Here is a 24,881-nt window from a genome sequence, read left to right as displayed (position 1 = left end):
TGGTATGCTCCAGCAAACCTTAAGAGTGACTTCTTCTACATCGTTGTTCGTATAAAAACTGGCAACATTTTTTCAGATGAGAAACACCTCATGAGCCTTTTCTGTATCTTTATCACAAAGCCCTGTTTTGCTGGCTCAAGTTTGTTAAATCACTCTGCATTGCCTGCACAGTTTCATTAGCAGCTGGCGCTGACTCAGAAAGTGCTATCAATGCACACAAAGGTAAAACATGCTGTAGCCTATATCTTCTTTGTTGTCATTCTGATAGGCCAGCTTGCTTTTCTAGATTGATGCTGGTTATAAGTACAAAGTATAATCTAGCCAACTGCTGAGCAATTAAACCTCGTAATAATGGTTGTAGTAGCTGGACTTTGTAAGCTTGTAAGCCTAACTCATGAATTCCCAGGTTGTCAAAATAAACACCTTTGAAGAACCAGCAGCTACTCTAGGATTAGTTACACAAGGGTCACTGTTGACCGAAAGCACAACCTCTAGCTTGGTAGCTGAATAACTTTTGCTTTGTTAAGCCAGTGCAAATGTTTCCTACAAATATTTATGAAACCTATACGACAGAACTACTCCAACATAAACGTTAAGCAATCAGGAAGGATATGATAATCATGTGATGTTAGCTAATCAACAGAAAATATGCAGTCTCTGTCTTGTTTAGCTGTATCAGGCACATCACCGGGCTGCAATGAAGTATTTCCAGATGATGTTATGTGAACCTAAAACCTTACACCCAAGCCAAGAACCACTTAGGAAGCTAAAAACTGTATTTTAAAGATTTGAAACAAGACATCTAAGCATCACTTCTGTTTATGCACACTAGGTCAGGGCAATATGGCAATATATATCATTATTGTTATACATTACATCACAATATGTCACAAAAAAGCTTCTCTGAACATACTGTGGATATCGCTAGTACTTTTTTATGTCTACAAAAATATTTTTTTTAAAAAAAAGCATCATCTGTTCTGTTTAACTGGATTTAGTAGCAAAGTATGTGACATTTTAAATATAAATAATTGGATTCAGAGTTTTTGATACTATTTTTTAAAAGTGGCACTACTTTGTCTGTTACAAATTACAAAAAACAAATCAATAAAATAAAATATATTAATCAATAAAAACAAATATTGTGATATATCGTGTATTGTGAAAAAGTATCATGATATAACATTTTTGATAAAGACAATACCAGTGGTGTACTGCATAAGTTATGCTGTGTATTCCTGTTTATTATATTACTTACTGCATAAATTACACTGTATGTTCCTGTTTGTGCACAGATTTTTATTTAATGTCACAAACTATAATTTTGAGCTAGCAAATATAAGAATGCGAATATATAAAACAAAACCTAGCAATGAAAATGCAATGTGCTTGTAAACTGTAACAACACAAGAACTAAATTAGAACAATAATGTTGACCGCAAAATTAACTGAAACGTAATAGAATTAATGGGTAAAAAACCTTTTTATTTTTGTTTTTGTTTCTTCAGTGTGTGTGTGTTTAGAAGTGGATCCCTTGAGTGTTTGGTTGTCTAAGGAAAGTGTTTATCATTACATTAAAAACTGATACTAAATAAAAACTAAACTAGAACTATTAACACATCCTTAAAACGAACTGAAACTAACCTGGAATCAAAAAAACTAACTGAAAAACTAAACAAAAACAAAACCTAATACAAATTTAAAAACTATCAAAAACTAACCCTGCTTCTGACAGCTTTCAGTTGCCTTTAATTGTTCTTCTGGTGGAAAAAATCACTAATATGCCCTCAGTAATCGGAATTCCTTTCTAAATGTGTGAATGCTTGCTCAGAATTTATCACAATGCATCTAACAATAAAGGCAGCATCATGTTTCTTATATACAGAGACAGAAAACACAGTAGCACACAATTCCACATCCTGATCTATTTTAGGGGCAGATTTTAATGAGTTAAAGAGGTCTTCACCAAGTCTCTGAATGTATCTCTGATGATATGTTAGGTACGACAGAATTGAGCATTTTAATTTACCCTGATCATGTCAGTTCCCTTGCTTTTGGGGTCATTTGTGTGCAGCATGTTCTTCTTTTTCCCAATGGAAAAGAATGTGGAGCAGGGATCTGAGAGTTGGGTGGATGTAGGTGGGGGGTATCTGCTTTTAGAATGACTCTCATGCAGAATGAAATCTCTGGAGGGCCTGGCTAAATTTCAGCACTTCTGAACCGCTTTGTCTGACTTAAGGTCATCACGGCTCTCACCGGTATCAGGTAACAAGAGCCAGAGAGAGAGAGAGAAGGAGAGAGACAAAGAGAAACAGAGCTACTGCCCGAGAGCAGAAAGAGAAAGAGAAGGAAAAAAGCAGTATGCATGTGCAAAAAGTTAGTAATATAGTAGTATAAGTAATATATGAGATTCCTTAAAATGTAAAGAAAGTCATTCAGGGTGGTTTTGTGTGAAACCATCGTCCATTCTAGAGAAACTTAGAATTGTTCACAGTGATCGTGTTTAGAGTCAGCACTGTCCAAGAGTGGTGGTGATAGAAACCAGACATCCACCTCTAAAAGCTCCCTCACAGAAAGCTATAACAAATGGTTATGAATACGCTGCCTGATGTCTGAGACATTGGTTTTAGCATAGTTTTGATGATTTAGGTTAATAAACTTTGACCTACATATTTTTTAAAAGCCATTCATGCTGGAGAGGTACATGCAGGATGAAACAGCCCCCAAAGAAATCTCATTATCAATATTAGGTTCCAGGTTCCAAACACCACCACTGTAAAGACATCTGAGTCTCTACAATGAACCATTTATCATCAAACCACCCTGAATTACTTCGATCGAATTTCATCTTAACATAAATTAAGTTCAAGTGTGCTGTGAGTCAGACTATATGATAAATAATCTCTGGCAACAGGCCTACCATTCACAAGAATAATGACATTCTTCTTGGATCCTTTGACTCCATCACTGACTTCTGTGTTTGTTTGTTTTTTTTTGGAATCGTGTAAACAAAAAACAGGCCCAGGGCACAAAATCACAACTGAAAAGGTTTGCTTCAGCTTTGTCACTTATTATTAGTGGTTTGATGAAAACGAACCATGCTTTATTAGAGCAAGTAAGAACACTACCATTCAAACTCTGTTGCACAACAAATAAGCAGACTGAGACCCCGGTGTATGTCAATCTTTGTTCGCTTCAAAACTAATTTGTTTGAAGTTCGAATGCAATGCAACCAAAGATTTCTAAACAGTGCATAGACAGAATGAACAGACCAGACCAGATCTCCTCTCTGAACAACTTCTTTGGTACATGGAAAAGATTTTGTTTTAGATGCTGTTTTGACATGTGCATTTGTTTTATTAGTTCTTCATAAGCTCTGAATCAGTAATTATAGAACAGATACTATGGGTTTTAAAGTAAGGCTGAGGCACTTTTAAAGTCATTATAAAATACTTAATTTACATTAGTGGTACAACGATTATTCGACTTAGGCGACTAAAAATCGACGACCAAATTAGTTGGCAACTAATTTAGTAGTTGATTAGTTGGTGACGTCATTACGCGTATTTCTTTAAAATTTAAAAGCTAATAGCTACATAAAAGTTATTTGGTAATGTGGTGATTCATAATCCAAATAATCGATTATTCATTTCAGTAATCGATAGATTATTCGACTATCAAATTAGTCGTTTGTTGCAGCACTAATACACATATTTGACTGTATGCATAAATGACATTATGTATTAATATGCCAGGGTTTGTAAGTTCTCAGTAAGCCACTCATGCAAAACCACTGTAACACAGGGAGTCTTGTAGCTTATTGCACTGATATGACAATACAGATAAAACAAGACACAAATAAAACCAACAAGCCCAGATAGAACAGACAACAGCATGATTCATCAAGTTCAGGGGATATTATCACAGTTATTATATGTCATAAAATCAGTTGTGATCTTTTGCTCATGACTTTTGTTTACATAATTTGCGTTCAATGTTATATATGTCAGTGTGAATGCTAAGTGAAGTAAAACAAACTTTGGTCCAGACCAAGGGAACTGAACTACAAATATAAACACACCCTAAAGCAGCTGAGGACCAATGTCATACAAAGCATTCTGAAGGCCAGAGGCAGGTAGCGTGTATGAGAGAGAAAGAGTATGTGTGTGTGAATGCCATTATCTCCTCTTGCATAGCTGAAGCACCTCCTCACAGCACCTACTTGCCACATTCGCACCCTCTGCCGTCTCTGCACAGCTTCATGGAACTTCCAGCATAACCATGGTCCTCACTAGAAATGACAAGACATGACAGAGGCTCATCCCTGAGCCATCCAAATAAACCTTCTTACTACCCTTAACTCACCTTTCAGAAGCACACTACCTCATAGCCATTGTCATGTTTCATATAGCAAAAGAGACAAGTAGGAGAATTTAATCTTAATCAACTATTTTGAAAAACTGTATATATATATGTATGTATACATATATATATATATATATATATATATATATATATATATATATACATATACACATATATATATATATATATATATAAAACACCCCTATATATATATATATATATATATATATATATATATATATATAAACCTAACCCCATTTCAAAAAAAGTTGGGACGCTGTTCAAAATGTAATAAAAACAAAATGCAGTGATATGCAAATCATTTACACCCTATAATTTATCGAAAATAGTACAAAGACATATTCAACATATCAAATGTTGAAACCAAAAAAAATTTATTGTTTTTTGAAAAATATATGCCCATTTTGAATTTGATGCCAACAACACATTCCAAAAAAGTTGGGATGGGGGCAATGTAAAAAAAACAACTTAAGGTTAATTGGCAACAGGTCAGTAACATCACAGGGTAGAAAAAGAGCATCCTAGAGAGGCTGAGTCTTAAGAAGAGTCTCTCAGAAGTTAAGACGGGGAGGGGTTCACCACTCTGTGACAGACTGCACAAACAGTGCAACAATTCAAGAATAATGTTTCTCAACACAAAATAGCAAAGAACTTTTGCTTTTCATCATCTATCATTCATCATCTATCATAAAAAAATTCAGAGAATCTGCATTAAAAATGGACACGATTCTGCAGTGGAAATCACTACATGGGCTCAGAAACACCTCTGAAAACCACTGTCTGTGAAAACAGTTCATCACTGCATCCACAAATGCAAGTTAAAACTCTAAAATGCAAAAAAGAAACCATATATACAAACAATCCAGAAACGCCGCTGCTTTCTCTGGGCCCAAGCCCATTTAAAATGGACTGAAGAGTGTCCTGTGGTCTGACAAATCTACATTTGAAATTCTTTTTGGAAATCAAGGACACAGTGTCCTCCAGGTTAAAGACCAGGCTATCAGCACACAGTTCAAAAGCCAGTATTCATAATGGTATAGGGGTGCAATAGTGCTCATGGCAAGGGTGATGTGCACATCTGTGAAGGCACCATTAATGCTGAAAGATATATATACATGTTTGGCAACATATGCTGCCATCCAGACTGCGTCTTCTTCAGGGAAGGCCTTGATTATTTTAGCAAGACAATGTCAAACCACATTCTGCATGTATTACAACAGCATTGCTCCGTATTAAAAGAGTCTGGGTGCTAAGCTGGCCTTACAGCAGTCCAGACCTGTCACCCACTGATAACATTTGGCACATTATGAAATGAAAAATATGACAAAGGAGACCCCAAACTGTTGAGTGGCTAAAATCCTGTGTCAAACAAGAATGGGAAAACATCTCACTTTTAAAACCACAGCAATTGGTCTCCTCAGTTCCCAAATACTTACAGTTAAAATTGTTGTTAAACAGAAGAGGTGATGCAGAACAGTGGTAAACATGCCCCCGTCCCAACGTTTTTGGAATGTGTTTTTGGCATCAAATTCAAAACGGGCAATAAAATTTCTCAATTTCAACATTTATTATGTTGTCTTTGTAGTATTTCCCTTTAAAAATATGGTTTACATGATTTGTACATCATTGCATTCTATTTTTATTTACATTCTGCATATATATATATATATTTATATATATATATATATATATATATATATATATTATTGCTGTCAGAACAAAACCTTACATCTCTGACATTTTTAATGTAAGTCAATGTAACCAGACATTTCCAAAAAAATCTGCACTATTTCTGTTGGTCCAACAATGTAAAGGGTAACTGCCATATTTAAATTATGTCAAAAAATGAAATACGATAAAATATGATAAAAATGGAGATACAATACATATACCCACTCCTTCTCGTATCTCCAAAATGGTAATATTTAATGAAACTTACTGTAAGCATTACTGGGTAATTGCTATTGGTCCATTCACCATGAAATGTTCACACAATGTGAAGTACAGCTGGCCGAAACTTACTGAGTCAGTAGTGTACACAGTGGTGTTGATAGAAACCAGATGTCTGAAGCCCTTAAAATCCCAGGCTTATTACATACAAGGGCTATTATTCAGTAAGTAGATGATGAGTCATACACTGTAAGTTGATCAGCTAATGTATATGCTTGCAATGTTTTCACTGTTTGCAAATTATAAATCAGCTCATATGGATTTTTTTAAACTCTTTCAGTGTTAGCTGGATGCATGGCTGGCTATGTACTGTAGGCACCTTACATGGTGCTGCAGTTACGTTCTGGCACCTCAGCCTATTTGCCAACTTCTTCTTTGAATTTTCTTGTTGCAACTTAAGTAATGCAGCACTTCTGGCGCCTCAATGTTTACTCACATTTTACTATGTCTCTGGTCATTAAGCTTTTTAGAAGGATGCAGAGGCTTTTCAGGTCGGGATCCAGTTTGTTTGCTTACTTCCATGGCTGCAGCACGCTGTGTTTGCCTTTCAATTTGTTTCATAGCTAGCAACCAGGGGTGTTGAAATGGTAGTAGGAAATAGGCAGTGGGGGGATCACAGACCAAAATGCAAAGAGTCTTTCTGCTTCAGACCAGAAATTTTAAAGGAGAACTTACTGGCTGTAGCACTGTTGTCAGGGAAGCTAGTATTTCAACTTAGCATGTTTCCTTAAACTTTGATGACGTATCATGCTCATTTAATGATTTAGTGGAGTAAATGTATTACATATTTTTCCTTTAACATCTCTAAAGGGTACCTCACAGAATGGTAGTACATAAAATGGTAATGGATATGTTGCCTGATGCCAGAAACATTGTTTTACGCTAGTTTTGAGATGAACTTCTGGCCTTAATTGTATATTTTCAAGGACATTCAAACTCTTTTCGGTTTTATGAATGTTTTGCCATCATCAACAACACACAAAAACTTTCTGTAAATAAATGCTCACATAACATAAAGGGCAGAAGGCTTTTCCAGACAAAAATGGAGATTTTGAACAAGATTTTGTCCCAAAATTGTCCTGAAAATAAATATATGTGCATGTTTATCTGTTTAACTGTTCTGCCACTGCACTTAAAGCTCACTGATTTCACCTCATCATTACTTCTGCTGGTCTCTGCCTCACTTCATGGAGTACTGCCAAAGATTCACATGCAAGAGAGCTGTCAACATGCCCAGGCACGGAACCTATATAACCCTGCATCATTTTTTGCTTGTTTGTTGCATAGCAGCTTGTTTGTTTTACTGTTCTATTCATTAAAAATGATGAGAAAGCTCTTTCTAAATTCTAAATAGGTACAACAATATGGGGTGGGGATTGGCAAAAATGGGAATTATGACTAATTCTGGGAGGAAGACTGAGTCCGTCTATTTTCTAAATGAATATAAATAAATAAACAGATAGATAAGCAAAGACATGATGGCTTGTTTTATGTGCTGTAAAGAAGCTTCATCTGTTTTGTAAAATATTTTATCTTGGCGGCACCTCTTTAGTGACATTTGATACACCAAAGTGAAGACAGACGTGCACCTGACATAAGAAAAAAATGTTGATCATTTTAATAGTGTGCATAGCAGACTGAACTAGGTAAAAGTTGAACATTCACTTTTAGACTTTATTTTTTATCGTTATTGTAATAAATTATGGCACAATATGCTTTTCTGAGGATATCATAGATATCGTCACAGCGTAGAGCACTAAACAACTACACGATTCATTAGAAAGAGCATATTATTAGTCCTTTTAAACTGGATTTACTGTAGTACAGCACTGAAAACACTGAAGAAATATCACTATACTCATACTTTATCGTAGAATTTTGAAAAACTAAATGTCATGATATATCATGTATTATGAAAAGGTCTTCAAGTATTGTGATATTTTATTTTTGCCAGACTGATGGAAAATGTCCACGTTTTGAAAAGGGTTCTATATGGCACCCAAAAGCGTCCTTTTATTCTTCTATATCGTAAGGTTCTTCACACTAGCACATCTCATGTACAGAAAAGTGCAAACCATTTCTATCCATCTTCCATCCATGAAAAGGTTTTTTGGGAATCAAAAGTGGCTATTCATTGGCACACCTCACAAAATTTCTGGCACCTTTATTGTGTATGCAGGTGCATCATTTGCACATTTTCCAAGGCACATGTTCATTGCTGAACGCACTATGTGTAGTGAAGAGATTTTACCTAAATAAAAGATTTAGTTTAAGGAAAATGATACAAAAATACCAAGAAAAAAAGACTCATTTTCACAAGAGATATATTAGGCTAAAGTTACCGCCCAGCAAAAAAAAACAAGGCCTGCATAAAGGCCTACTTCAATCCATCTCACTCCATAACTCACAATCTAGTTATCAGCTCTGGATGCCTGCTGCTGCCAGGTTCATTTTTCCCATGCTCACCACTGACCTCTGTGTTGTCTTTGAACTCTCTCAACCCCTCTCCACCCCATCCAGCTACAACTCCTCCCCTCTTCTCATCCCAGCTGGCGACAGCCCCCGAAATAGCTTTGTGTTTCTCTTATCATCCTGGGTCTACGCTGGCTCTGTCTGTCCAGGCCTTCGTAACACTGAACACACTTCATCTGAGCTGCTAGACAACACTCTCTTCTTCCCCTCAGGATTTGCTCTGAGGACACGATAGTCAAAAATGCATCGCTGTTGCCATAAATGGATAGGCCTGCTCCAGAGGTGGCCTGTGCTTGGCATGGTGTAAGTGAGCGTGGGAATCTGTCGCTGGCTCGCACCTTCATCGATAAGACTAAAAACACGTGATAAAAAAGGCAAAGCTGCAATGGAAAGTGAAAAATGTCAACAGAGGCTGTGGACTTACTGAGTGAGATTGCTATCAATCACTCCAACAGTTTTCATTTCAGTTCATTATGGCCCAATTAGGAACATGCTTGCTGTTTGCCACAATCTCAAAGCTTTGCACAACTGTCCTAGTCACTGAAGTTGTAACAACTAGAGATGCACTAATATTGAAATTGTGTTCTGATGCTAATATCCAATAATTTTCATGTACATATCACTCAATGCTGACACATAAACATTTACAAAATGTAGAAACTGGGACTAAATCCACTTGTACCAGTTTTACAGAGAAATAACATTTATTTCTAGAGTGTTACAAATGCAGTAAAATGGATAAAAGGCAGATATTTCAGTGCATTAGCCCACAATCACCTTAACTTTCTGCTCTGCTGGAGTACAACAAATACTATAATTGAAATAACTGGCTTACTGGTCACATCTAAACAACTCTCTGATGTTTTCAAGCAAATATCTGCATCCCTAGTAACAACACAGCATCAAATGCAACTGCATTATTTGAATACCAAAGTTCGCAATCAGTGTACGTTATATGGTCTTTGCAAACATAAACTTGCAGAATGAGAAAAGACAGAATGATTATAGGAGGGGAGAGAACACTGAGAGTTCTGGAGCTCTGAGCGGCTTCTGCTTTCAGCTAAAAGGACGGACCACACACCCCCCTTTTTTATGAACAGGGGAAGGACTGGGAGATTGAACTGAGAAACAGGGAGGAGATGAGGTGGTTGTGGGCTGTGAAAACTGAAGGAAGAGGTAGAAATGCATAAGATGTTCGAAGGAGGAAGAGGGTTATAAATGCAGTAAAATGCACACTCATAACTATACATAATATAATGAACAAACTTTAGTGGTGAATAGTTATGAGCATGAAGCCAGCAGTTCAAACCGCTTGACTTCTGTAGAGACCTGAAAAGTGAATTAATGGCATATCCAACAAAGCAGACCACAACTGACAATTGTCAATACTCATCAGAAAATGGATAAGTTCTTTGCCCCTTCAGCCAGTGAAAAGGAGCCTAACAGACCTTGATCGCTAATTTGCTAACTTTGCCCACTTATCATCATTACTTTTGTAATGATGATCTGAAGGGTTTGGAACGCCATTCGACTGCAATAAGACTGCATAAGTTGGATTCCTCAAAGTACTGGTTAGCTCTCTAGCTTCCTTCCCCATTAAGCCCAAGGGCATTAGCCAACTAACAGAAAAGATAAAATAATCAAGTAATCCACACTACAAGTGCCTGTAAAGTGGCTGTAGACTTCCAAAAGTTCCTCCCATTCAACATCTGTCATCACAAGGGGGTTTCCTCAGTATCTCTAGAAACAGTGTGTTACCACTATAAGAGGCAAGTAGGCATGTTTACAACAAGATGTAGTGGTGGTAAAATTTTTTGCTTTAACCCAGAGCAGGATGACGCACATGACGCATTCCCAGCTCCAGACCTCCTGCGTCCAAGCTCGTTATATCCCTAACGGCCATTAAAAAGAATCAGTAGCAAGTTGGAAGACCATGTTTGGTGGGAGATCCCTATCAGTGCTATGAGATAAGAGGCTCCTGAGAAAAGCTTCTGACAGTCCTCTCTTTGCTCTTTCAGCCATGGATAAGCTGGAAAATCCTTCCTCTGACAACACCCTCTGTCACTCGTAGGTCCACACACAAGCACAGCAGTCCCTCTTATTATCTCTACAGCAATCAACAATAATTAAGTAATACACTGATTTTTTTTCAAAACATTGCATAGCCTTTTAAAGACTCCAAAATACTTTACTGAAAGATTCTAAACTAGGGAGCATTTAAAACTACTTTACAGTACATACACAGTGTTGTGCAAAAGGCACCTAAGCACATTATTTCAAAGCATTAATCTCAACAGTAAGTGTGTTTTTGCTTGTAAAATTACCATATATCCTTAGAATGAATGCAAAAAAACATAATACAGTACAAAGTAACAAGAAGGAGAGGAGGTCACATGATGCTATGAGAGAGAAGGCAGCGTAGTTTGCGATAATTATCCTTTTATTTCCTTTAGAACAGTCTAATTTCATACGTTCACTTTATTTGTGTAACACTGAATGGGTATGATGTCGAAACAACTGAAATCCTCTGCATGTGGGGATATAAAGAGACATTTGAGGTTGCATGGCCCTGACTCCTGGACTAGCATCAGCGTTGCTGAGAAGCACTGCCTATCTCAAGAGGATGTGTCACGGACTCTTCAAGTCAAGGGTGGGACTCTTTTCGAAGGGACATCGGAGCGCAATGTTCGAGTTCAAGTGCTACTGCATTTTGTGTCGTGTTAACGGGGGAGCTCTTTGTGTCGGTGCTGAAGCATCTTATAGTTTGTCTGGCTATGGTCTGGTTTGCCGCAATTTTTTTAGACTGAGTACAGGGTGTTTGTGCACTTAGGTAAAATATGTATCACCACATGGAACGTTAACGGGCTGGGTCATCCTGTGAAGTGGAAGAAAGCTACAAGTTCTCTAGAACGTGAAAAATACGACCTAGTATTTCTGCAGTAGACGCATTTATCCCCAGAAGAATCAGAAAAACTTCGACGGGGTTGGGTTGGACATGTGTTCCACAGCGTGGGATCTAGCAAGAGTAGGGGAGTGATGACATTAATAAACAAGCAGTTACAATTTAAATTCTGTAAACAGATTAAAGATGATAGGGGAAGAATTCTTATTATTGTAGCAGAGATACAGGGGCAAAATATGGCTTTGGTTAATATTTATGCTCCTAATCAGGATGATCCAGCCTTTTTTGTAGATCTTGAGGGAAAGATACATGCAGCAGGGGTACAGAATATTATCCTAGGGGGAGACTTCAATTTGGTAATGGATCCAGTCCTGGACCGTAGCAGCAAAATGGGATTGAGATCTCCTAAAGCCCTATTAACTGTCTAGAGGATGTGCAAAACTCTAGGGTTAACTGATATTTGGCGAATCATGAATCCATCTGGGCGTGACTATTCTTTTTTCTCATCAGTCCATAAAATATATTCTCGGATAGATTTTTTTCTTAATTTCGAAATCATTGGTTGCCTTAGCCTCCAGGTGCTCTACTGGTAGTATCTTAGTCTCCGATCATGCTTGGGTGAGATTGGAATTAATACCTCAGAATGCCAGATGTCGAACATATAGATGGAGATTAAACTCATCGCTTCTTCAAAATTCAGAGTTTCGAGAGGCTTTAAGAACACAAATTAATTCTTTTCTTGAGATTAATTTGGCTTCATCACCTTCTGTGGGGGTAATCTGGGAGGCTCTTAAGGCAGTTCTAAGGGGATATATTATTCAGTATGCCTCACATATTAAAAAGCTAAAGATGGCAAAAATATTAGACTTGGAAAGCAAAATTAAAAAGCTAAAAGCAACAGAGCTGAAACGTCAGGCTTCACATAATAGCTTGAAGGAGCTAACTCAGTATAATAGTTTATTATCCCAGCAAGTAGATTTCTCTCTGTTCAGGGCAAAGCAGACATACATTGAGTCAGGGGATAAGGCAGGGAGGTTGCTCACTAGATATATAAAACAGAAAGAACTATCATGCATTATTCCCGCCATTAGGTCTCCAGGAGACACCATTTTAACTGCAACAACAGATATAAATATGGTTTTTAAAGATTTTTATGTTGATCTTTATCAATCAACTTCTGTCTCCACGGAGGAGGAGGTATCACTCTTGCTTGACATGTATACGGAGGCTTTTGAAAAGGGTGAACTGCCCCCTGCTCTATCACAAGCACTGATTACCCTTGTTCTTAAGAAAGATAAGGACCCCTGTGAATGCAAAAGTTATCGTCCAATTTCTTTAATTTCATTAGATGTAAAAAATTTTGTCAAAAATTCTAGCAGTCCGTTTGTGCAGAGTGATTACTTCTTTAGTACATATCGATCAGGTGGGTTTTATTCATGGCCGGTCCCCCGCTAATAACGTTAGGCGTTTTATCAACATTATGTGGGCAGTAGCTGATTCCCATTCTCCAGTTGCTGCTATTTCACTTGATGCCGAAAAGGCATTTGATATGGTGGAATGGAACTATCTATTTAAAATACTTGAGGTGTATGGATTTGGGAGTGTCTTTATAAAGTGGATTAAGCTATTATATCACCGACCTGAAGCAGCTGTGCAGACTAATGGACTAATCTCTAAGTATTTTTCTCTTGGTAGAGGAACGAGACAAGGGTCACCGTTATCTCCCCTCTTGTTTTGTTTGGCATTGGAGCCACTGGCCGCGGCTATAAGAATGGATGAGGATTTCCCAGGAGTCTCTGTCGGGGGGTCAATACATAAATTGATGTTATACGCTGATGATACTCTTTTGTTTGTATCAGACCCAGGTAGATCAGTCCCTAGTTTGCTTAGAACCATCAATTCATCTTCTAAGTTCTCAGGATATAGGGTCAATTGGACTAAATCAGAGGCTCTTCCTCTGACTGCCTATTGCCCAAAGTCTGCGTTTCAATCAGGGCCTTTCCAATGGCCCCAGCAAGGTGTTCGATATCTTGGCATTCTGTTCCCCCCGCAGTTAAAGGATCTAGTGAGAGTAAATTTTGACCCATTAATGCAAAAAATCTCCTGTAATATTGACAGGTGGTCTTCTTTGTATTTGTCTATGATGGGCAAAGTGAATGTTCTGAAAATGAACTGCATTCCTAAAATTAATTATCTACTACAATCAATCTCAATGGAAATCCCTTTGATATCCTTAAAGCAATTTGAAAGATATCTAGTTCTTTCATTTGGAATGGGAAGCGCCCTCGCCTACGCTTGGGCAAATTACAGATGCCTGATGACAGAGGAGGTTTAGGCTTACCGAAATTATTGCTGTATTATTATGCGTTTACCCGACGACACCTGGCACATTGGTCGCTACCTCCTGAAAGAGCTCCCCCTTGGTATGGTATCGAATGCTCTGTTGTTGGTCCCCTTCCACCACTTCAATGCCTGTCTACCAAATTAACTCAGAAAGCTAAAACACATCCCATTATTTTTTACTTACACTCAGCGTGGTTAAAAATGGCTAAAATGTTTAATTTAAATCTCTACTTAAATAGGTGGTCAAGTATATGGTTGAATCCAAAGTCATGTATTGGAAGGTCTCCTTTCTTTTGGAAGGAATGGGTGGAAAAGGGCATCTATACTCTGGCTGACCTCTACAATCAGGATGGTCTGAAAACTTTTAACGATTTGATTCAACAGTTTGGGGTCTCTGAATCACAGCTCTGGAGGTATCTACAACTACGTCATTTACTATGGGGGTCTTTGACTCTCAACATCAAACTCCACAGGCTGCTGATATTATTTCTAGGGTACTAACGATATATGGGAAAGGTCATGAGGCCTCAGCATATTATTCTATGCTTATTCATAACGCTGGCTCTAGTAATCTTATGGCCTTAAAAAAAGTCTGGGAAAGAAACTTAAACTTGACACTGGAAGAGAATGAATGGGCTCGAATATGTCAAAATTTTAAAATAATGTCTAGAGACCTTAGAGTACGCCTTATACAATTTAAAATTCTGCATCGGGTCTATCGGACTCCAACCAGATTGCATAAGCTTGTTTTAAAGGATACAGCTGAGTGCTGGCGTTGCACGTCTGAAGAGGGGGACTTTATTCATGCTATGTGGCATTGTCCTAGAGTTCAGGAATTTTGGATGGCGCTTTATGATTTTATTTGTAAAGTATTAGGTAGTCAAATCCCCTTTTGCCCAAGACTGTTTGTCTTAGGAGATCCTTCGGGGCTAGAAACCAGGGACAAGCATTTAAAGGCATGGATTCAAACCAGTTCAATGATTGGTAGGCAGGTTATCCTTTGGAGGTTGAGGGAAGCAGGCCCTCCATCATCTCAAGAATGGGTTGCTGAGATCGGCAAAGTAGCTGCATATGAAAAACTATCATTTAAATTGTTTGGGTGTTTAGAAGTGTACAGACATAAATGGGACAAATAATTAAGATTTATAGAGAGCTCTTAAAGAGGAGTAACATGCGGTGATCCGCTTTGTTGTTACTGCCATTTTTACTTTTATTTATTTTGTTGTTTTGCTTATTTATTGATTGATTTATCTATTTCTATGGCTTGTGTGTTTGTTTGCTCACTTATTTGTATATTTATTTTATTTTTTATTGGTAGTATTATTATTCATTTATTTATTCTCCTTTCTTTTAATGATACTGAGCCTTGTACAGCACTGGATTAAACCAGGTCATGAATGTAGCACCGACACAGCTGGGGTGGGAAGGGAGAGGATAAAGGGGGTTATGTTACAAATACTGATATGTGTGGTTTTGTATTAATCTAAGAGAAAAATCAATAAAAATGTTAATCATAAAAAAAGTAACAAGAAGTTATTTTCTTTTTTAAAAGTAGTTATCTTGTGAGCTAGTTTGAGGAACAACGTTTGGTTCCGGATTTCCTCTGAACATCACTACTCATGTCCAAACTAGGTAGTGGATAATGACTGCAAATAATACTAGACTGCTATGATGAGAATATTGGAAGTGGTTAAACAAATAAATTAACATCCATAAAATCATTACTTACTGTATCAATTTTATTTATATTTTTTCAAATATTTTAGTTTTTGTGAGCTTACTGATCAAATAAATAGTTCTTTAAATCTATTTTTTTAGGTGCCTAAAACTATGTGTAGTATTGTCTATAAACACTATGTGCATATCAGTGTGACTGTCCATCTGCCTCTGTTTCTTTCTGTAAGAAAGATGAGAAAAAGCATTCAAAATATGCAAATTGCTAACTAATCACTGGCATTTCTTCGATTAAGGTAAATTATTAATCAAATGTTTTTTTAATGGAGTAGTCAAGTATAATTGCCCTAATTATATCCTGTTGCTCAAGACAGTGAACACAAGCAACACTAAGTAAACCAACAGAGGTTGAACACCACACATGAGCTGTCAAATAGGTCAGCTTGCAAATGTTGAACTGTGTTCAGAAGCCCCACTTTTTGGGAGAGCAACAGAACGTTCAACACTTCTCAGCGCGTTCTGCTAAATGTCAGAGCCAGATTTGGGCCGACTACAGGGCCTGACTGCTTCGGCAATGGTATGCTCATTGCTTACTCAGCAACGAATGTACTTGTTTAACTACAATACTCTCAGTCCGCAATGGCACTCCACAGAATGTCATTTAAGCCACAAAACGTTTTTGGGAGAAAAAAAAGACACATGCAATTAGCCGTTGCACACCACATCAAAACAGGACCATTTAAGCCAAACACGTCATTATTTGGAAGCGCCAGTAGCACATTCCCCTCAGCGGCTGCACACAGACAGCTCACCTGTTTACTATGGACTACTGATTTACCACTCTCAAAAGCTTAAATAAAGTAAACAGGGTCTGCAAAAGTTTGGACACCCCTGGTCAAATTACATGTTTTGTTGATTTTTTGAAGTGAAAATAAGTGAACACATCCTCTGCTGTGAACTTAAATATGGCATTTTTCTGCACATTTTAGTGCACAATCTCTATTTATTTGTTTAACATATTGGGAATGAATAAAACAAACAGTGTAAAATATTACATTTTTGCACAGGCCACATTAAATGTTTTTTTTTCCCCCAATACCTTAATTCACCAAACAAACAGTAATTGTGGATTAGTATTAGTAAATGAGGATGTGTACTTATTTCCACTTACAAAACATGTTTTTAACAAATCATGGTAATTTGGCGACATACTTTTGCATACAAATGTATGTACACATATATCTATATACACAAGAAGAGAATAGGAAGGGGGTTGGATGTATTTTATATGTTTTTGTTATTTTAACCATGATAGTGGGATTTTTGGTTCAAATTTACCAGAGACATCACCCATACCAATAAGTATACAGGATGCCACAGTCAGTTGTTCTTATAAGCCTACCGATTTATCAATCAGGTCTTAGTAAAAAGACATAATAAGTATATTGTTGCTGTCAGAACAAAACGTCGCATCTCCATAATTTTTACTTTTCAGAAAAAGAAAAAGCACTTCTAACTCCTAATAGATAATAAATGGAGCATAATGAATAAGAGAGGTTACAAGTGAAGCTTTTTGCAGAAATTGAGGTACATTTAATAGACTGAAGAAAAGCAGAAAACCTCATTTTGAGGCAAGTGTTATTTTTGCTATGCTGCTCTCCTCTCTCTGCAGGCCTCAGGTGTATTCAGAACCCCGGGGCCAGAGAGCTGCACTGCAATGTGCTGAAGTGGCCAGTATGTGAAGTAAGGTCAGGGACGGGTTTGTCTAAGAGCCGATCTCATCACTGCTGAGTCCAACGCCGCTTCCTGTTGCTTGTCCTGGGCCGGCATTATTCCTGGACCAGCTCCATTATGCACAGTAATCCTCCCTGTAGCCAGTTTGGCCAAGCCATTGTTCGCTTGCTCCATGTTCACTGGAGCTGACTCTAGCTGGGTGGGCCATACCCCAGCTCTCTTTTTCTCTCTTTATGTCCAACTCTGTGCTTCACTAAAAAAACCAAGACCAATAAGAAACAATAGCTGCCTGCTTTTTGAAATACACTCAGAAAAAGAGGCTTGAAATAGATGTGAATCATCTGATGGACCTGAGGGAAAGACATGTGTGTGTAGGTGGTTAGCTAGGTCAATGTACCTGCTATGGAGCCTCCTTAAAAGTGAATTTTATCATTTCTTCATAATTTCTGCATCAGTCCATCGTTAACATATAAAATAAGTCATTTGAAGTGGTTTTATGTGAAATGATAGATATAGAAAACCTTACTGACTCAGATTACTTTACAAAGATGGTGATAGGAACCAGAAGTCAAAATGTCTACATTGCAAATATAGCAATTTTTTGTGCCATCCAACATGACCACCTGCCACCTGAGTGTTTATATGCAATGTTGATGGTAAAGTAGTGGGAAATCTGAAAACAATACGTCTTCTTTGGGTTTTGCTTTCCACCTTGCACATACTTAAAAGAAAACAGTTTTTGCCAAACTATCGTAACACGACACATTTGTAACTATTTTGTGTAATAGCTTTCTTTGAGGTAGCTTTTAGAGACATTCAATACTTTAGATGTCTGGTTCCTGTCACCACTGTAACAATTCTTACTTCACAGGTTCCTCTATAACGGCATATCAAACCACTCTGAACACTCACTTTAAACCAATCTGAATGTCTCTGTTTACATCTGATGACTCAATTATGCAGTGGAGAAAACGGCAGAAGTGGCATGTTAAGAGGCAAAGTGTCTGCTGTTCAGTAAGGGATAATTCAAAGTCCAAGCCTTAACAATGGACAGATTCCCAGCAGGCGAATAAATAAACCACATCTAATATTGTTTCATGATGAGCTTACTTGAAGTACATGTGGGCAAAACACAGCTATATACAAGAAGTTATTTGGTACACCTACCATAAGGGTGCTCTTTACAGGTATACACTTACTGACTGTAGTCCATCTGTTGCTTTGTCAGCCCATCCTCTACCCTGTGCATTAATGTTGCCCAAATAAAATCTGGCCAGTGGTGGTCCTTTTCCATAGATGAATAGGTTATAGTAGGGCTGACAAACTGTGCAGCAACAGACAGGCTACAGTCAGTAATTGCAAACCTACAAAGTGCACCTAGATTGTAAGTGCATCTGATAAAATGGCCAACAAACAGGAACAATAAGTGTGCCTAATAAACTGGCAACAAAGTGTTGTCTATAATGTCAGTGAACAGGAATGCTTTATGGAATTAACACATGAAAAAAGTAATTAAGAAAACATACATTCTTCTTCAATTCCTTAATGAACCAATCACAAAAAAGACAGGCTAGGAAATCTCATGTTAGTTCTTTCTCAACCTCATAGTAATGTAATTTGCAGTGTTTCCGCTATATATATTTTGCTGCTCTTGGCCTGACACCGCTGCTGAAAAAATTCCTAAAGGAAACGCTGCATTTAGACTGCTTTTGTTCATCTAAAGAACACAGTATAAGACTCTACTTCACACTGCACAATGCCGTTCCTTATGGGTTTTGTTCCAATACGTTTTACATTCACCAAGTGCTGCTGGCTTATGGAGCAAGCAAAGAATAAAATATGTAAATGTGAGCAAAAGCCTTTTGTTTTTATGCCGCAAAGAGGTTCAATTATCTCCCCCTTGTTGTTTGTATTAAGCATTCTCTATTGGTATCTTGTTAAACCAGCTAAACACTTTTATGCCTTTACAACTGTTCTGCAGTTCATTGTTAATTTAACAAATCTTATTTTCCCTTTAGCACTACTAATGTTTCTACTGATCTCAGGTTCTTTATTTCCTTCTTTCCACACATTTTGCTGCAGCTTAAAAATACGAAAGCTGCCATTCAAGTAAGGTTGTGCTAATAATGAACACAACTATTTTATGGATGTACCAAAACGCTGAATTAAAAACATGATAAAAATGTAAAAAAAGTGAAGTGAAAAGTGAAATAGTGAAGTTTGTGACAGCATTTGGGAACTCTGTGTTGTGACCACAGGCCAGTTCCCCTAGTATTAGCTTCTTTACCCTGTTTAGAGTTATTCAACACAGTGAAAGTCTATAATATGACCAAATAACAGCCAGCATAACCTCTGAGAGTTATAGCTGCATGGAAAATACTCAATGAGCAAAAGGGGAAAAATGTAACCAACAGACAAATATGTTGAGTGAGTTCAATCCAATGAATGCATTGTGTCAAACACATTAGCCTACCTTAAGAAAGACAATATAGTAAGTCCTGTCGCACTAACCAAAATCAGTCTACTGCATCACACTGAAGAGCAGTCTATATCACAAACCTTTAACTGTAGCAAAAGTTTATAAACACCTAAAAATGTAGCCTTCTGCATTGCTTGACCTTACATTAAAGTGGTTGGTCATATTCAAAAATATCACCTCTTCTCTTTTGACATGGACCAAAACTTCAACATGCATGTGTGAAATCCTATCAGCAGATGCAGATGTTAATGCCATTACTCCTGCAGCTTAAACAGTTCAGCCTATTTGTAAGATGAAACGAAACAGGCCAAAATTTATCTAAACAAGATCTCAATAAACTTCACAAAGCCTAACCTTCGCTAAGTTTTTGTACTTCAAATGAACATTCACCCAGGTCTAGCATCAAGACTGAATTCCTATCTAATCTCTTAAAAGGCTCTTTGTTTAATGGTACAGTTCTAGGAAAAAAAAAATAGATTGGTACAGTACTTTCACATCACACTCGCACATTTAATTTACAAAAACAGGTCTTTAAAGAACCCTTCATTGCAAGGTTCTTCAGGCACCAATCCAAACAAAGTTTTCAACTTTTACTGGTGATTTAGAACCACAGAATGAGCTGTGCATCGCTAAAGTTAGAGTGTGTTTATGATCCAAGCTGAGAATGAGGAAAGAAGGCTATCACAACGACTATATAGCACAAGTGATATGTTCAAGAACTATCACTTTCCCAACTTAGAAACTGGGTTATGTCTTTACACTCCTTTCCTGGAAAGCTGACTGAAGCCAGACGACAACTTCTAACCACACAGATTGGGAAATTCAAACACTTTCTTCACTTAGTTCAGAGCTGGCGGTTAATCCTATAGGGTATACTCTTTCCCATTTCACCTCAAGCAGAGTCCTTGCAAAATGTCATATCCTGAAAAATGCCATCAAAAGTGCAAAAACAAACCATCATATGTGCCATACATATGAAGCTACACCAATGATCAGCGTGTTTTGAGACATAATGGGGAATTCTGATCTTTTTGCACAATTCAGTCTTTGAGATGTTAAGTCATTTAGAGGGGTTTAATGTGAAATAGTGTATTTTAGAAAAAGTTTCTAACTAAGACTACATTACACTAAAGTCTTCAAAACTGCTGGGTATAGGACCCAACAGTTTTGAAGACTTTAGTGTAATGTAGTCTTACCACCACCACTTTGAACAATTCTGGCTTTCCAAGTTTCTGTAGAACAGTGCATTTCACTTCAAACCACTCTGAATGACTTGTGTTTACATTGTAACCATTTAATTATGTTGACAATCACGGTTCTTTTTTAAGAGGATGCTGAGATAAAAGTAAGGCATATTAAAAAACTATAACTCAGTCAGGTTTGTGAAAGCAATAAAGATCTCCATACACCAACATCAGTTCCAGGATAGCATTAGCTATGTTGTCTTGTTTAAGACTGCCCTGTTACTCAATCAGCTCATGCAGTGAAAGTCTAAATTATGGCCAGACAACAACAGCTATCGTCACATTTGTCACTAAGTCATTTTCACTTTTGAGTGTGGGAAATATTATCTAACTAACAGACAAATATGCTGACTAGCTGCAAACCAGTTGATGGTTGAGGCATTAGCCTATAGTAGTGGTTCCCTTGTACCCAGCGCCCTGCACATTTTGGTGTTTTCTCTGCTCTCAACACACCTGATCCAATTCATCAACTTATGAACAACCCCTTCCTACACATTTAGAAATGAAAGACAGCTCAACTTAACTGATTACACTGCCTTTCTTGAGATGAGACCCTATCACACAGTCCCAGCAGGCATTTTCTCCTCTTGGGCTTCTAGATATGCACTGCGGTGTTCTAAATAGAACCATTCCCTTCATTTAAGAACAATCTTTTTCAAGAGTGCAGTTACCTTATAATTGTAAGTTGAGCTGACTGATCATGCAAGGTCATATATAAGTCCATAAAAGGGGCACGTTAGATCCCATCCAAAGCCAATTTGAAATAACACGAGCATGCAATGCACCGAGCAACACACATGAAAAGAAGATAGCTGGAGCCCGCCACTTACCGGCCACGCGAAACTGAAGCGTAAAACAATCCTGGCCTTGTCCGCGACGGCCGTGCCCTTGGTGGTGAATGTATTACCCCCGAGAATGGGCGTAGATCCAGTGCCGAAGCTGCACGGGCCCGCGGCAGACACGCGCGACTGGTATTCCTTGAGGCAGACCCTGAAGTACGTGTCGCATTGGTCGGGCGCGCACACGCGCTCAGCGCCGCCACTCCGCGCGCCCCCGCAGCACGCGCCGCTCTGAAGCTCGCCGCGCGCGTTCTGCATGGACAGGATCTCCAGTTCGAAGTGTCCAGATGCAGTGCACACCTGTTTAGGGGAGGTCAGAGAGACAGGCACTGGAGGAAATATACTTTAAAAAATCTGAAAAAAAGTCCACAGGCAAGAATCCACGTCTGCCGACTGAAAAAGTGTGCAGTCATGTCTGTCCTCAGTTTCAAACTCTCTCCAGCTGTTCTAACAATCTACCCTATCGAGCATGCGCATATCATTAGTATAATGAAATACTTAAACAAGAATTCAAAACAGACAGAGCTTAATGGTGCTATTTACCCCAGGTAAGCTGATTTAGCTGATCTAAATATCGTAATTATTCTTTTAATGCTGGTACTATATTCTGATTATAGGTTGTCAAACTATCCTACCTATACATTTCAATGCTGATAGGGTGACTTAGGCTAACAGAATACACCACCTACAGTTTTATGTACGGAGCTACCTATAAATGTGTTACAGTAGGACATTTCGACAAGACAGCACAATTCTTCAGAACAGCTGCCGTCAGCCTCGCTCACTGAGACACTAACAGCACATAGCTCAGTTCACTTTCTCTAATCTGAAAAACACCTCCAAACGTTCACAACTTTCGCTGCGGTTCACGCTCCGAATGAAATGTTTAGAGCCTCTAACAGTCTGAAACTAAAACACGTACAAAAACACTGTGAAATCAATGCTCTAAAGAAAGAACGTAGCTAACCGTAACTTACAACGAAAAGACATAGTCACAAAGTAAAGAACATATTCACAAAACGTCTAGCTACGGTTTATGTTTTTGGGGAGCCTAAAGAAGTATGAAGCGCAGTATAAACAAGTCCAAAGCTCATAGCGTAAGCATGGAAGTGAAAAAAAAATAAAAGAATGAGGTGAAGAAAGAAAGAAAGAACGTACCTTCATCCGCCAGCACAAGAAAAAGACATGGAGGCAAAACGCTGCGAACGCTGAGCTCCGTGGCAAAAGCATGCCGCTGCCGCTTCGCTTCCAAATTACACTGGTCTACAGCCGCCTCACGGCTCTCATACACACCTCGTCTTTAACATGCACGGGTGGTGAGCACCACACTCTTTCAAGAGTCCTTTCAAAGTTTGTATTCTCCTCCTTCCAAGTGAAAAAAAATAAAAAACTCCTAATGCACCCTTAACTCCAGCGTCAGAAATGCTTATTTTCTCCTCTGTTGTTGGTGTTTTTTCTTTGCTAATTTTCTCCTCTCTCGGTGGAAAGGGTTCGTTATACAGAAGCCATGGGAGCGAGTGCCGTCCGCAAGCGGCTGGAGAAGTGAACTGTGCTCTGTGGGCAGCGGGTTCAGCGCGCAGCGAACAGTGCTGCCGAACGCATGCGTCACTTTAATATTCAAGAGCTGTTGGGGGCTGGCTGGCGCGGAGTCCCTCCCAGGCTCCAGACAGAGTACGGATGAAGTTCATCTTGTTGGAGTTGTAGTGCCTTCTTATAGGGTTGCTGCATCAGGCAAAACCAAGCCGCCAAGGGCCCATGAAAACATAAATATGCTATATATATATATATATATATATATATATATATATATATATAGCATATTTATGTTTAATTGTATATATATATATATATGTATATACAATTTAACTGTAGTCAACTTAGCTAGCATAACCTTTTCAATCAGTGACACAAAACAAATGTTATTCATTTATCTATTTTAACTTCCAGCACTCTGTAAATTTCTCTCCGGATCGTTTCCTTTCTGATCAAATCGTTATAATATGCAGTGAATATAGAGATCTCTCCTTTTTTAAGGAGATCAGTTTTAAGGTCGAATGGCAGGGAAATGCCATCCAGAATAGAAATTATTTTGTAGACACCTTCTTTAGTTATAATGTGAGCGTTTTGGTTTTGTCATCGTCGCTCGCTCTCGTTTGCCTGCTAAAGGGCACTGTGAAAGAGGAAGGAAAGTAAAACGTTTGTCGTTACTCTAAAGCTAACCTTGTCTTGTCAGTCAGAACAGAGTGCTGCACAGGTCCAGCAGACAATAAATAATGCTAGTGTGAATGTTAGTATAGATAGCTCCAGCGTTGGAGCAGTTACTCAAAAATGCAAAATTACTTATTATTTCTCTGAGCTGTCCTGTGCATTACATTACTTATAACGTCCTGAAAAAAAAGAAATAAAAAATGACATCTGTGTTACTCTGTACAAAATTTTTCTCACTATATTGACAGATACTTTAGCTTGTTTCAAGCATATTTCTTTAAAAAAAACAAGATTACCCACTAATACAAGATAATTTCCCTTAATAAAATGAATGATTAAAATTAATCTATATATAAATTAAAGAATATTATACTAATTTTACAAGTCTTAAAACGAGAAATATTAGAAATATTAAAAATATTAGAATTTTTTAATCTATTTTTTATCTATTTATTTAATGTGGTAATGATAGAAGAATATCAGATAAAGACATTACTGATGGTTGTTAAAAAAAAAAGCATATCCAGAATTTACTAGATTTGATTTAATAGCTATTGGTTTCTTCGCTTTGTAACTGCTCTAGTGTGACTTTCACTGAAAGACTGCTGCTTCCACAGTAAATCAATATTTTAATTCAGCTCAGTCATTTA

The 24,881-nt window shown here is 37.8% G+C and overlaps 1 protein-coding gene across 1 annotated transcript in view; it reads right to left on the bottom strand.

The window, feature by feature from the left end:
* Positions 1 to 23,592, bottom strand: part of jag1b (jagged canonical Notch ligand 1b) — a 64,363-nt gene extending 40,771 nt beyond the window's left edge. The window contains exons 1-2 of the mRNA XM_036582873.1: positions 23,182 to 23,592; positions 22,015 to 22,323 (exon numbers count right to left, since the gene is read on the bottom strand). Of these exons, the coding sequence (XP_036438766.1) occupies positions 22,015 to 22,323; positions 23,182 to 23,253 (381 nt within the window). The 5' untranslated portion in view covers positions 23,254 to 23,592. The remainder of the gene's footprint in view (positions 1 to 22,014; positions 22,324 to 23,181) is intronic.
* Positions 23,593 to 24,881: the final 1,289 nt, after the last annotated feature.

Source organism: Colossoma macropomum, unplaced genomic scaffold (genome assembly GCF_904425465.1).
Source record: "Colossoma macropomum unplaced genomic scaffold, Colossoma_macropomum, whole genome shotgun sequence".
NCBI classification, from domain to species: domain Eukaryota; kingdom Metazoa; phylum Chordata; class Actinopteri; order Characiformes; family Serrasalmidae; genus Colossoma; species Colossoma macropomum.
The sequence above is the reverse complement of the archived record's forward strand: the minus strand, read 5'-3'. Positions and strand labels throughout refer to the sequence as shown.